The sequence below is a fragment of the Staurois parvus genome, unplaced genomic scaffold, assembly GCF_062004578.1.
Source record: "Staurois parvus isolate SC_StPar_1 unplaced genomic scaffold, SC_StPar_1.0 ptg000527l, whole genome shotgun sequence".
In the NCBI taxonomy this organism is placed as follows: Eukaryota; Metazoa; Chordata; class Amphibia; order Anura; family Ranidae; genus Staurois; species Staurois parvus.
Window position 1 is genome coordinate 217,237 of NW_028318323.1, and position 14,372 is coordinate 231,608.

General features: G+C 45.1%; 1 protein-coding gene across 3 annotated transcripts in view; it reads left to right on the top strand.

The window, feature by feature from the left end:
- Positions 1–6,869: 6,869 nt before the first annotated feature.
- COL15A1 (collagen type XV alpha 1 chain) overlaps positions 6,870–14,372 on the top strand; it is a 1,471,644-nt gene continuing 1,464,141 nt past the window's right edge. For all 3 annotated transcript variants that reach the window (XM_089690361.1, XM_089690362.1, XM_089690363.1), the window contains exons 1-2: positions 6,870–7,017; positions 7,104–7,186. In XM_089690361.1, the coding sequence (XP_089546487.1) occupies positions 7,007–7,017; positions 7,104–7,186 (94 nt within the window). In that variant the 5' untranslated portion in view covers positions 6,870–7,006. The remainder of the gene's footprint in view (positions 7,018–7,103; positions 7,187–14,372) is intronic.

Here is a 14,372-nt window from a genome sequence, read left to right on the forward strand (position 1 = left end):
GCTAAACCGAAGAACTGTTCCTGATCAGTATACCACCCCCAGGATAGAGGATGCTTTGCAAAGCCTATCAGGGGCAAAGTGGTTCAGTGTGCTGGATCTGAAGAATGGGTATTACCAGATCCCCATGCACCCGGAAGACTGAGAAAAGACCGCGTTCATAACCCCAATAGGGTTCTTTGAATTTGACCGGATGCCTCAAGGTTTGTGCAACTCTCCAGCCACCTTTCAAAGGCTGATGGAGAAGACGGTGGGTGACATGAATTTAATTGAAGTACCGGTATACTTGGATGACATCATTGTGTTCGGGAAGACCCTGGAGGAACATGAGGAGAGATTGGAGAAGGTGCTCAAGAGACTTCATGATGAGGGACTGAAGTTGTCTTTGGAGAAGTGCCAGTTTTACCAACCCTCGGTCAATTACCTGGGTCATATCGTATCTGCCGATGGAGTGGCCACTGACCCCAAGAAGCTGGAAGCTGTCACCTCATGGCCGAGGCCCACAAATGTCACAGAGCTCAGATCTTTCCTGGGGTTTTGCTCCTATTATCGCAGATTCGTCCAGGGCTTTGCTCGGATAGCCCGCCCACTCAATGAACTGCTCAGAAACGAAGAAGACAATGATGATGCAGATCTTTCTAGACCTGCGAAGCCAGCAGTGGGACCCAGGAGGCCTAGGGAATCTATTCAAGGACAATGGACAACCCAGTGTGAAGAGGCTTTTGAACGGCTGAAAAGGAGTCTAACCACCGCCCCAATCCTGGCCTATGCAGACCCAGCCAAGCCGTACGAATTGCATGTGGATGCAAGTAGAGATGAGTTAGGGGGAGTCCTCTATCAAGAACAGAATGGATGCTTGCGACCTGTCGCCTATGTGAGCCGGGGTTTGGCGTCCGCTGAGAACTACCCCACCCACAAGCTTGAATTCTTGGCCTTGAAGTGGGCAGTAGTGGACAAACTTCGAGATTACCTATATGGAGCAGAATTCGTGATAAAAACAGATAATAACCCCCTCACATACATTCTTACTACAGCTAAGCTGGATGCTACTGGCCACAGGTGGTTAGCTGCCTTATCGGAGTTCACTTTCAGCCTCAGTTATCGGCCAGAGATTGGGAATAGGGATGCAGATACCTTATCCCGAAGACCTCACTGTTCCAAGGATTCCCCAGAAGAGTGGACTCAGGTGCCCTCTGAAGGGGTACGAGCCTTATGCCAAGGAGTGGAACACCGAACAAGAGATGGGTCCAGGGCAGAAGACATTGGGATTTCGGCGTCTGGCGTTCCCAGGTGTTATTGCAATGTCACCCAGGTTGGGGGTGAAGGCCTGCCCAAGCTTTCCAGGAAGGATCTGCGAAGAGATCAGTTGGAAGACCCCCTCTGCGGCCTAGTATTGAAGGCTTTAGAAAGCAAAAGCCCTGATTTGCTTCTTACATCGTCAAGGGAGGCCCGGCGGCTACATCGTGAGTGGGATCGGCTACAGTTACGCCACGGAGTGGTCTACCGAAGGGGCCCCTCTGATGATCCTGAAGAGAAGTGGCAGCTATTTTTGCCCGCAAAACACAGAGAAATGGTGCTGGCCGCTCTCCATGATGACCATGGCCATCTGGGACCAGAAAGAACCTTTTGTTTGGTAAGAGACCGCTTCTACTGGCCCTGCATGCGGACAGAAGTTGAAAGTTACTGTCACTCCTGCATCCGATGTATTCAGAGGAAGACTCTGCCTCAACGAGCTGCCCCAATGGGCCACCTTCAAAGTCAGGGACCCATGGAGTTGGTGTGCATTGACTTCCTGTGCCTGGAGTCGGATCAGAGTGGACAGGGAAATATGCTGGTAGTGACTGACCATTTTACCAGGTATGCCCAGGCTTTTCCTGCTAGAGATCAGTTAGCATCAACTGTGGCAAAGATTTTAGTAGAAAGGTTCTTTGTGCATTACGGACTACCACAACGTATCCACTCAGACCGAGAGATTTCAAGAGCAATCTCATCAAGAGACTCTTGAGTCTACTAGGCATCCAAAAGTCGAGGACTACTCCATACCATCCTCAGGGAGATCCTCAGCCAGAGAGATTCAATCGTACCCTCCTGAATATGCTCGGGACTTTGACTTCAGTGCAAAAGCAACACTGGAGTAAGCATGTAGCAGCCATCGTACATGCCTACAATAGCACTGCCAACGATGCTACAGGATACTCTCCTTACCGGCTGATGTTCGGCCGGGAAGCCCGACTACCAGTAGACTTGGCTTTTGGAACCTCTGTAGACCATACCTCTGCAGCTTCCCATAGAGGATATGTGAACCGCCTAAGGAAAATCCTGCAGATTGCTTATGAGAAGGCTCAAGCCACCTCAGACGCCAGGGGACAGAGAAACAAAGAGAACTTTGATCTCAGAGTGCAAGTACAGGACTTACAATCTGGAGACAGAGTCTTACTGAGAAATCTGGGTATCCCTGGAAAACACAAGTTGGCGGATAGGTGGCGATCAGTGCCCTATGTCATCTGCAAACAATTGCCTGGATTGCCAGTTTACCAGATTCAACCGGAAAAGGGTGTTGGCCCACTCAAAACCTGGCACCGCAACCACCTTTTGCCTTTGTCAGATGCAGTCCGTCTACCATCACAATCTGATCCACAGTCTACCCCCTCAACTTCTCAGAGGACTAGACCTGTGACCAGGTCTCAACCCACACCACCTCCTGCAGATGAAGAGGACAGTGAGAGTGAGGAGGTAGGGACAGATTTGCTGTGGCCATCTGACATTTCCGAACCCACCATTCCTTCTTCCACTGGAGTGACTGACGTAGTTCCTCTTAGGCCAGAGGCTCCTGAATTTGTGCCTCAGGCCCAACCTGCAGAAGACTTGCAAGAACCTGAAGACTGGTGGTCCATTGTTGATGATGGTTGGGCCATTCCCATTAGTGTGGCCTATGGGCAGGACAACCCTCACTCTGCTACATGGTGGGAGGTTCCTCTGCCAGATTCTTATGCAAGTGTGAATAATGTAATAATGTGGTGTGGGTTGAGACCTGGTCACAGGTCTAGTCCTCTGAGAAGTTGAGGGGGTAGACTGTGGATCAGATTGTGTGTACTAACTTTGCTTTTTCTCCGCATATATATAAAAAGCATGTAACAGGTTGCTTTTACTGCTGTCTTTGGAGGACCAAAGCTTCTCGAGTGGGGGGAGTGTGTAGCAGGCTCCTTGTACAAGAGGATTCAGAAGGAATCACATGATCAGCAGTCAGTCCTTTCTCTCTCTCTCCTATTTGTAAAACCTGGGCATTCTGCCAAGTTCATGACTCATCCACTACACAGCAAAGAACGCTGGGAGGGGGAGGAAGCAGGAAGTGAAGGGGAGAACAGAGAGACACAAGGCTGGAGAAAAGACAGGGACAGGTGGAGCCCGTCCAAGCAGAGGAGGAGGCACTACAGTGCTCAGCGCGGATAGAGGGACCCTGCTGTGTGTTCAGAGTCTGGTGAGCTGTCCCCCTGGAGAGAGTAAGACACACCATTTACACTTTGCATATAGACTGGGACATCCGCACCCCACTGCTGGTATCTCACCCATCCGGGGCCCTGTGCAAGCCACAGATCCCCATGCCTGCTTTGCCCCTCACCACCAGTGTAATTGAGACTGTCCGCCCGGGGACTGACACATACTGGGAGATTGCATCCTGCGACTGCCCCTGGTCTTGGGGTGCTTTGTGTTGCGTTTAGACACTGAGGTTGGACCCTCTCAGCCCAGAAACCTAGTGAAATCGGATGTAACCCACACCAGCTGAAACTCCAAAGAAGCCTTCAGCTGCTATTTAATTCATTGTAAGGACTAAACGTGCACCAACTAGAGCTCCGCCGTTACAAGGACTAGAGTGGGGGAATCTGGCTTAGTAGCCTTATTAGAGGTACCTCTTTATTGCATTCTGTTCTGACTCTGAGGTGATTTTTGGCTAACGCCCCTCAGAAGCAGAATCATACACCGGTGTGGGTAATACATTTCATTGATAGAGCATAAGTAAGTTTATTTGTTTGATATCAGTTGTATTCTGCTTAAAGTGCAACTCTGCCATCCGGAGACTCTTGGCTGTGAAGCCCTCTAGTGGCAGACCAAATTTACTGCACTGCATAAAAGAAGAAAAGTAAGTTTTGAAGTTGAAAGGGGAACCCCACCCCTCTACACTGCATTTCATTCTCCATAAAATTGTTCTTGTTTCATTTAACCCTGTGTCAGCAAATTTCTTGGCGGGGTATTTGCTATTCATTACCAGTTGTGCCAGAGGGATTGGGTTTGCTTAGGGTTGGATCTATTGAGTGCAGGACCCATAATATATTCCAGCTTGTCCCAAGGGGCAGTGCTACATTCAAAATGGCCAAAACGGGTGCGGAATGCCGTTTTCCACTCATCCCCCTCCCTTATGCGAACCAAGTTGTAAGCTCCCCTTAAATCCAGCTTTGTGAACACCACTGCAGCCTTTAAACTCTGGAATAACTCTGGTACCAATGGCAGTGGGTAACGATTTTTGATTGTGACTCTATTCAACTCCCGTAATCAATACATGGTCTCAAGTTGTTGTCCTTTTTTTCTACAAAGAAAATTCCCGCCCCTGCTGGAGAAGTAGAGGGGCGGATGAATCCCTTCTGGAGGCTGTCCTCAATGTATTCCTTCAGGGCCCCCAATTCGAGCTCCGAAAGGGGGAAGATTTGCCCAAAAGGAATCTCTGAGCCAGGTAACAGGTCAATGGGACAGTCATACGGGCGGTGGGGGGGTAAAGTATCTGCTCCCCGTTTACTGAACACATCTAGGAACTCATGATAGGCTGCAGGAATGACCTGCTTTAAGTCGGCATCCCCTTCCGAGCACATGAGGACCTGGGGGACCCCCGGGCCCGAAGTGCGGCAGTGTTCTCGACAGTATGGGGAAGGGAATGAGATTACCCTGGTCTCCCAGTCAATCTGGGGGTTATGGGCCCGTAATCATGGGAGCCCCAGAATGACTGGGAAAAGTGGTGATGCGATAGCATCCAGGCGGAGGAGTTCCTGGTGTTGGCTGGCAATGGCGGTGGCAATGGAAGGGGTCTCCTGGTTAACCACCCCTGATTTTATCCGGGAACCATCGGCCAAAAATATGTTGAACCCCTTTTCTTTTGGTTGGAGGGGAATACCCTGCTGGTGAGCAAAATTAATATCTACAAAACAGCTGCATGCCCCCGAGTCAATTATGGCCGTCACTTCCACGGTCCTTTCTGGAAGCTGAAAGGAGAGGGGCACAACTAAGTATTGGGAAGGACTAACATCGCCAATAGACAAGGAAGAAGAGGTGCACTCACTCAGTTTCTGCGGGCAGGATCGTACCATGTGACCAGCTTCACCACAGTAGAGGCACAGGTTCTGGGAGCGTCTGCGCTAGCATTCCTCTGGAGATAACTTAGGCCGTGCCAGGCCTAGCTGCATGGGTTCAGGAGTATCTCCAGGCGGCAGGTTCTGGAAATTTGGCCTAGTGGATTGGCTGGGACCCTGGAATGACCCCCAGGTACTTCCACGACCCTGACCGGACCTCTCAAACCTGCGTTCACGCAGTCTACGGTCAATCTTAATGGTTAGCGCAATTAAGTCTTCTAATGCCTCAGGCATCTCCACCCGGGCGAGCTCGTCTTTCAGGGCCTCTGACAGGCCCATACGGAACTGATGCACTAGTGCAAACTCGTTCCAGCGTGTGTCCCCCATCCAACGCCTAAAATCGAAGGCTTATTCCTCTGCCGCTTGTCGGCCCTGCCGGAGCGTGTACAAAGTTGCTTCGGCCGAGGCTGCCCGCTGTGGGTCATCGTATAAGATGGCCATCGTGTCAAAAAAAAATGTTAACCTAACCTAGGTGGGGGTCGTTGTTTCCCCTCAGTCGGTGGGCCCAGTCTTGGGGTTCACCCTGCAGAAGGGAGATGAGGAACCCCACCTTCACTGATTCCGTCAAAAAGGTATGAGGTTGTAACTCGAAGTAAAGAAGGCAGGACTCACGGAACGACCTGAAGCATGTGCGGTCCCCGTGAAAGCGCTCTGGTAAGGGTACTCGGGGTTCCGCCACAGGAAGCGGGCTCATGGGCCCCTCTTCTATAAGCAGGGACGGCCTGACCATTTGGAAACTCGGGCACTGCCCGAAGGCCCGGAGTCAGTAGGGGGCCCCATGAAATGCCCCTGGTACCTTTTTCATAGGCTTTTTTGAGCTTGGCCAAGGACACAGGAGCCCCATGATCCCCTATTGCCCGGGGGCCCCATGAGTTGTCAGTCCACCCCTGCCTATAAGTGTGTTTTTTTGGGGTCATTTTGGAAATGTATGTGTCCTAGTTCTAGTCCTAGTATTTTGGGGTCTTCTGTATGGATTGCAATGCACAGGAGGAGTTTTTATAATTTTGCTTAAACTAGACTGAACATCCATAATGTAGGCCCTTTGAGACCTCATATCATCCATTTTTATGCTTTTTCTATGTCTTTTATTTTTGTATGTTTATGTGAGCTTTAAAATTCAATAAAAGGAATTTTCAAAAACAAATCAAAACAAAAAACTAAGCTGCTGGGAAAATATACACTGTTGCTGTATATTGTCCAGTTTAGGTTGCATTACTTGCAGAGGCACTCATACAGAAGTGTCTTTTGCATACATCTAAAGGGTCCCATGCTATTCTAAAGTGTCTGTGAGCAAGATACGATTTATGTGAAAGAGGTGTTATAACCATTGGAAGAAGATGGGCTAAAATAGTAATTTCTGCTAATAAGATTGGGAGCTGTGATGTGATGTGTAAAAGGCGGTGGTCTACGAAGAAAATCTAAGAGGAATCAGATTTCAGTGTTGCAGTCATGATTGCTGTGAGTCACTGGAGTGGCTCAGACCTGCCTTTGTTTCACTCTGCAAAGGGGAGAGGAAGGCTGCAAACGTTACAACTTTTGACTTTGTGCACTTCTACGCTAATGCTCTAGGTTTAGTGCTCTATGTTATCTGTGAGCCTGCGTCTCATCACAGGATGACTACTAGGTGAGGATAAAAATATTGATTTTCATTTTTAATTCTGATACTGCTTACTTCACCCTGACTAATTTTCCTTCTGCTCTCTTACACAGTCTATCTGAAAATCACTTAATGTTACGGATTCTTCTGATGATATGCATTCTTCCTATGGTTATGGATGCTCAGAAATGGGATGGTAAGATGAGAATTATAATTATCAATCTCTGCAGGCAGGTGAATAGAAATTGATATTGACTTGCATCCCAGAAAAAAAAGCATTAAAAGGTTAATAAAGCTGTTATAAAGCTGAAGCAACACCTCAGAAGGTATATTCTAACCTAATGGTTTATACAATATAAACACTGTTGTATATAGCTAAATGTACAATGTGTCTTTTTGTTTAATTTGCACCTTAAGAAACTTAATTAGAATTAGTTTTTTCATGATTTTGCACATAATGTTAATTGGGTTACCTCCTGTCATACTTGTAATTGTAAAAGATCTGTAGCCTTACATAATGAATTCTTAGTTATAAGTGAAGTAGTCTTAATGCAACCAAGCAGAATCTATTGTGTACAATTAGAATTAATTCTCATTGATTGCTCTGGGATAGAGTACTTGCCATGTGCCTGTATGAAAATAATTATGCAGGCCATACATTGGTCAAATTCAGAAATAATTTTCTTTATAAAATTGTAACTAAGAATTTTCTATCGAATTTTGTGCCATTAGTGGGTGGCCACATTGGCTGATTTTCATGCAGTCATCGAATTTGAGTGATTGGGCATGTTGAAAATGTTTTTGAAAAACGAAAGAGTTTCTAATCATTGATGGGAGAATCGTGTGAGAAACATAACTGAAAAAAAAATGAGCATGAGCTATGACCTGGAAAGAAAAGAAGATGCCCAGCCATGACAATTATTTTCTGTAGAAACATGAGGTGAAATTGAAGGTTTGGTTGATCAAATTTTGAAGTCAATGGTGGCACCATCGTGTTACAAAATGCACAAAATATCTGATTTTTGAAAGAAAATTGGTTCAGCATTCAACCCATGTATGGCCTGTCTAAGGTTAAATTTGACTCTGCATAACAAGTGATGAGGTTTCTCCTTTTTTAGGCCTAGCTCACACTAGTGGGATGCAGTTGTGATGCGCTTTCAGGTGTGATTGTGATATGCATTGTGACTTGTTTGTGATTTGATGTGATTTTTATGCAATTTTAGCCTCTGCATTTTTGGGCTTGGTCAATAATAACCATATCTACTGTGACATAAATCTTTTTTCTTTTTCTTTTCCTGAGATTGGCTGTGTTGTTTCTTCAAAGTATATGTGGGCAATCTTCAGTCAGGATCTGTCCCACTTGATATGGTCTTCACAAATAATTCATTGTCAAGCACATCTCTCCTGAATCTTGCATCCTTTTCTACAGTCTAGCAAGCACAAGTGGCTGCAAGAAGCAAATTTATTTCTGGGAGGAGAGTTGAGGCTTAAAAATAACACTGAATGTGCTTTATAGTTGCATCAGGATTGCATCAAATTGAATACATATGTAATTTCTTTGTGTTTCTGTTGATGTCTATGGGGCCAACATCGTGACACTAAAGTAGTACAGGAATCTTTTTCAATATCAAGCCGTTCTGTGAGTTGCATTTTATGTGAACGGGCACCATTGAAAACTATGTAATTTCCATTGTCATGCGATTCTGTGTGACTCAAGTCTCACAGTGATGTGGAGATCAGGGGGAGGAACCACTGATTGCTATGGGAAATGGCAGAAGAATACTCCCAAAAGTGTAGGTTTCTGAATAGACTTCATGGGAAAATTGGGAATATTTACATTCTTCTTAAATAGGGAAAACTTAGAGGGGGTTGTTTTTGACTTTTATGAATCACAGCTCATTGTTATGTTTGGAAAAGATAGATAAAAGATGTTGCCTACAACATTCAAGAGAAGGAACCAAGATACTCTTAAATCAGTCCGTTCAAGTGGATGATCTCATTCAACAGAAATAGAATCTGGAAGCTATAGAATTTTTGGCTGAACCAGAACCTATCAAAAGAGTAGCCATGCTATTCCTGGTATGAGAAAATTGTGGTTACACTGCACTTTTTCAGTAACAAAACCTTCCAGCCAGAAACTATGCAGGTACTTGGCTATAATAACTTTAGCAGAACCTTTATTGGGTTAGGCTATCACAGTTCTCATTTTTCTGTTCTTTTCTAGTACTAGAGGATTTATTTGTGATGCTTCAGACCACCACTGCAAAGAATGGTAAATGTTACATCTGGTAAACATACAGTAGTAATTTCAAAAGGTGGTAACGGTAGTACAGAAGCAAACTGTGATCTTTGCTAGGCTCAGCAATGCAGGATAGTGGTCTGGTCTTCAGCATTGTTCAGGGAGAGACACATAAACATTCTTTTTTTCACTCTTTACATTATTACAATTGCAGTTACAAAATCCATTATCATTTATGATTTAGCTTTTTATCTTACTACTATAACCCCTACCTCTTTGGTTATGAATGCATTTTAGTTACTGTGTTCTGCTTGAAAAAGCTATAAACCAAACATGTAATAGGTCTACATTTTTTGCCAAGATTCAGGAATGGCAAGCTCTGCATCAAATGTTTTTTTTTTCCAATGTTCATTTTTTCCATGTGACATGTTTCTCAGAGTACTCTAGGATTTCAGTGTTTATAAGACCTATTTAGTCTTTTTTTTCTTAGAGGATTTTAGTGTAAGGAACATTGATACCTTTTATTCATGTGTCAGTATGTGGTTTGAATGCTGTAATGTTTAAAATTTGACATGCTTATATGGAGACATGAATGTTACTGTGAAAGCCTTCCTGATGACCTTTTATGACTTATCCTGGCCATAGACAGTTTGAATCTTTGCCGGTCCAACAGGGACCGCACGATATTCAAACCTTTTATGTGCAGACTGAATGTACCTAAGTTAATTGATCAACTTGGGTACAACCAGCCTGTGAGATTTTACATGCGATTATTGCTAGTGGCTATTATAGGATTATTTTCAGACAAAAGCAGTGTTGTTGAAAGTTGTTACCTTCCCTAGTTTTATCCCTATGGAAGTTCATATATAGATTCTATTGGCAGAAGCTAGAGCTAAGATAGGGTTTTCTGGCTCCCACGCAACACATCTCAAGGGTGCCCCCTCTCCCTTTCTGATCTGGGACAGACGGAGCTTGCACAATCTTAAAGTGGTAGTAAACTGCAAATAATAAAAGAAACAAATCTTCTTCCTGCAAGTTAAAAGCATAATGTGCTAGTATGCATTGCATACTAGCACATTATGAAAGACATACCTGAAAACAAAGTCCTCCAGCAGAGCCGGGTTTGCAGGCTGCAGCTGTTTGAATGCCCGAGACATGATGACATACACATGGGAGTCTCGACCGTGGCACGGCTCTCTGAATGAACGGCACGCTATCCATTGAGAGCGCAGTGCACATGCACCGGTGACATCACCGGCGCTGTTAAAGTAAAGTTACTGTACCTACAGGTACGCCTTATTTAGGCTTACCTGTAGGTATAAATAAACAAACGGAACTTTGCCACCACTTAATGTGCGGTCAGTGTTTCAGAACAGGGTACAGAACTCATAGCTAATGTCCACCGACTATGGGGTTCTCTCCTTTTGACCCAAGCACAACAGAACAGAATGGAGAGAGGAGTTGCAACATACTTAAACAAGCATGATTTAGTCATAATCAGTATTTTTTTACTTTGGTGTTATAAAAAAGAACTTTGGCACTAGAAAAAGATCACAAGGAAGGATGGTGATGCATAAGTTAATATAATAACAATTAGGCTTAACTTGATATTTACTATGACTCATCTCACGCATCAGATTAAGGGTATCTGGCACTTACCCAATCTTCCACATAAAGTTGTTGGCCCTATAGTCCTAGGCTTCCTCAGTTGGAAGGGATACGGGACAGTAAGGGGGATGTTGGGTGAAGGGGGTGCAGGGTAAAAGGATAGTGGGATGAGAGCAATCTACTGCTGGTTTGGACGCTGTCAAACAGAAATAAAGTTGAACGCCAGCCCCCATATATCCTTGCCTCTACCCGTCATGACACCTTTTCCTCAGCTCTGCTGGGAATAAGCATTTTTCTTAAATCCAGTTACTCTCTCAGCAACAGCTTTGGTTTTTGTAACTGGGCCCCACCAGACTGGAAGATTCCCTGACTTGCTTGGAAAGTGACCATGACTCTGCATTGTGGCACTTTCCAGACCTTTGTGTAATGTGTCAGTTAGCCACAGGGCACGGTCTTTGGTGTGGCTCAGTCTTCGAAGACTCATGTAGTGAGTAGACCTCTGGACATGGTGAGGCTAGATTGAAATGTGACCTTCAGGCACTGGGCTCTGAATTGTGGTGATTTCCAGACCTTTATGTACTATGTTAGTTAGCTGCAGAGTGCTTTCTGTGTCCAGAGCCCTGGCACAGCATCTGGGGTAACCTTATCTCAAATGGCTCATCTAGTGAGCAAACCCAGTCATGCTGAAGCACACGGAGCTATCTCACAGTTGGTGACATTGGTACCGTTTTCATGATCTCCACTGCAGTAAGAGTTAAGGCCATTTGGTGGAGTGTTGTATGTGCACTCTGCATTCTCATTCTTACCAGATCTTCAGACACTTGGCTCTGCATTGTGGTGATTTCCAGACTGTTATGCACTATGTTAGCTGCAGAGTGCTTTCTGTGTCCAGAGCCTTGGCACAGCATCTGGGGTGATCCTATCTCTGACAGCTCACCGAGTGGGAAAGGCCAATCATGCTGAAGCACTGGGAGCCACAGTTTGTGTCATTGGTACTGCCTTCATGGTCTCCACTGCAATAAGAGTTAAGGCTAGAGTGCCTGAAGGTGGACTGCTGTATGTGCACTCTGCATTCTCATTCCTGCTCTTCAGCTTATATGGAGCTTCTCAAATCTTCTCAAAGACACTGAATACAGTCCTGCTACTATGTGTGACTTTGTCCCCCAGTCCCCTAATGCTTCTGAGTGAGTTTTTCTGGCATCCTCAAATGGAAATGGCAAAAGCAATGTGGAACTTTATTCCTCTATCGTTATAGGGCCTTCATGTGAAGCATCAATTTCAACTCTGCTGGGTGAGCCAAGGCCTAGCTACTAGATCATTCTGTCCATATTGATGTTAAGATTTTTTATTTGGGGGGGATTTTTAAGAGGGTTTCTCCGACCTTTCTTACACCATGATCAATACTGGGTCTGTAGCCTCTATTGTCACTTTTAAATTAGAATCCCAAAACTATAAATAAGCTGCTTTTAGGTCACCAGCAGTTTGCTGCAGTTTACTTTACATAGGGGTTTCCATAGGATTTACAAAGGGTTGTTTCAAACCTTGCCAATACTACTATCTACTGCATTTGGACTAACAGCTTGCTGTTTTAGGACCTTTTAGGAGTCTTTTAGAGCTCTTGCAGTTGTAATAACCTTTTTGATACACCCACTGATACAGTCCTCTATATGGACTTGAAACACATTGAACGGCCCTGGACTCCTCCTGAGACTGTGCTAGAGCTTTTTCTCGATTGAAAAGGAAATCACTAACAGGTGGGTGATGGCTAACATGGATGTTTCAGTGCTTCTCATTAACAGAGATTCTGAAAGAATGGCTAAAGGTGTACTTATCTTTGGGACTTCTTGATAAGAAGTTGAATTCCTCCCTTAGAACTCAATCTGAGTCAACTGGTTTGGTTCAATATTGTGTTGGTGGAAACGGATGTGAGAGTGGTTTAAACTTCTTAGAGAGATTCCTTCTACTGTTCATGTGGTTGTAGGAAATGTCTAGAGCCTTGTGCTTTAGCTGTGACAGTTTATTAGGCATAAAACCTCTACATAGGACTGATGTCTGTACAAAAGCGTAAGCCGCTTATAGCTATATGTGTAGGATGCTGATTCGATGTCAGCCACAGTATGCTCCTAAATGAATGAAGGAGATCTGTGGAAAGATCAGATGAATCCAATTTATCTACCTCTTCTGCCCTGGCAGTGCATTCTTACAGATCCTCTTGAGTCTCAACTTCTGCTCAGACTGTTGGTCAAGAAGCCAGAGATCTGGAAACTATAAACATTCCACAGATAAATAAATAAATTATATGTGAAAATTAAAAATACTATAAATAAAAGTCCAAAAAAATCTAAAGTCCACACAAAAAATATATATAAATTGTGCTCAATCCCAAAAAGAAACGTGCTCCAAAAATTCTATAAATAAATGTGCTCACACCATCCGTGATTAATCTTCTATCCCCACTCACCAGATGGAATGGAGTCAAACAAGCTTAAAGTGACTGGGCATGTCCTCCCAAATAACTCTGTGCTCAATATCCTTCAGAAACAACTTCCAGGATTAGATGACAATGGAAAACAAAAGAACAAATAGTGCAACACTGTAAAAAAGCTTTAATTTTTAAAAAAGGCTGCCTCATGGGCGGACTGATCATTTGGAAACTCGGGCACTGCTCGAGGGCCCAGGGTCAGTAGGGGGCCCCATGAGATGCCCCTGGTACCTTTTTCATAGACTTTTTTGAGTTTGGGCAAGGATACAGGGGCCCCATGATCCCCTATTTCCCGGGGACCCCATGAGTTGTCAGTCCGCCCCTGGGCTGCCTTTTATGTACTCACATGTTTAAAATAGTATTCAGGCTGTTAGGAATGGACTTGCCAGTAGTGGTGGGACTCACCTGCCTTGTGGGCTGCAGTACCAGGGCTGGCCAGCGGGTGCTCCCAGCAATCAGAGACTCAACCCTGCAGCCAGCCAAACACCTGAAACTGCTTAGGCAGGTGTATTTAAGTGATGGCCAGACCTGCAGGCCTTGCCTTGGTGTGTGTGTTTTTCCTGGGCCCTGTAATCCTGCATTCTTGTTCCTGTTCCTGTGTTCCTGCTAGTACGTTTCCTTGTTGCCAAACTTTGCCTGTTCTGATTACGCTGACCCTCTCCTGCTCTGACCCCGGCTCGTTCCTGACCATCCCTCTGCCTGACCCTCTGTACCACGCTGCCCGCTACCTGCTGAACCTGGCTTGTGACCCCGACCATTCTCCGCTTGCTCCCCCTGTACCTACCTGCCCGATTGATATTGACCCGGCCTGCCTGACGACGCTTGCATTGTATGTACTGTTATCTGTGGGTGGTTGGTTTGGTTTGTTTGCACTGTGTTATGTTTTAGTATTGCACTGCGTTTATGTTTGTATTGTTAGTGTTCATAAATTATATTGTTTATATAACATATCTGAAGTCTGCGTTTCCCTGCGTAGTCACATACCTCTGGTCATACCCGGGAGCCCTGACACAGGCTTTCATAATAGGCACAAAGGCTCATATTATAAGGCTT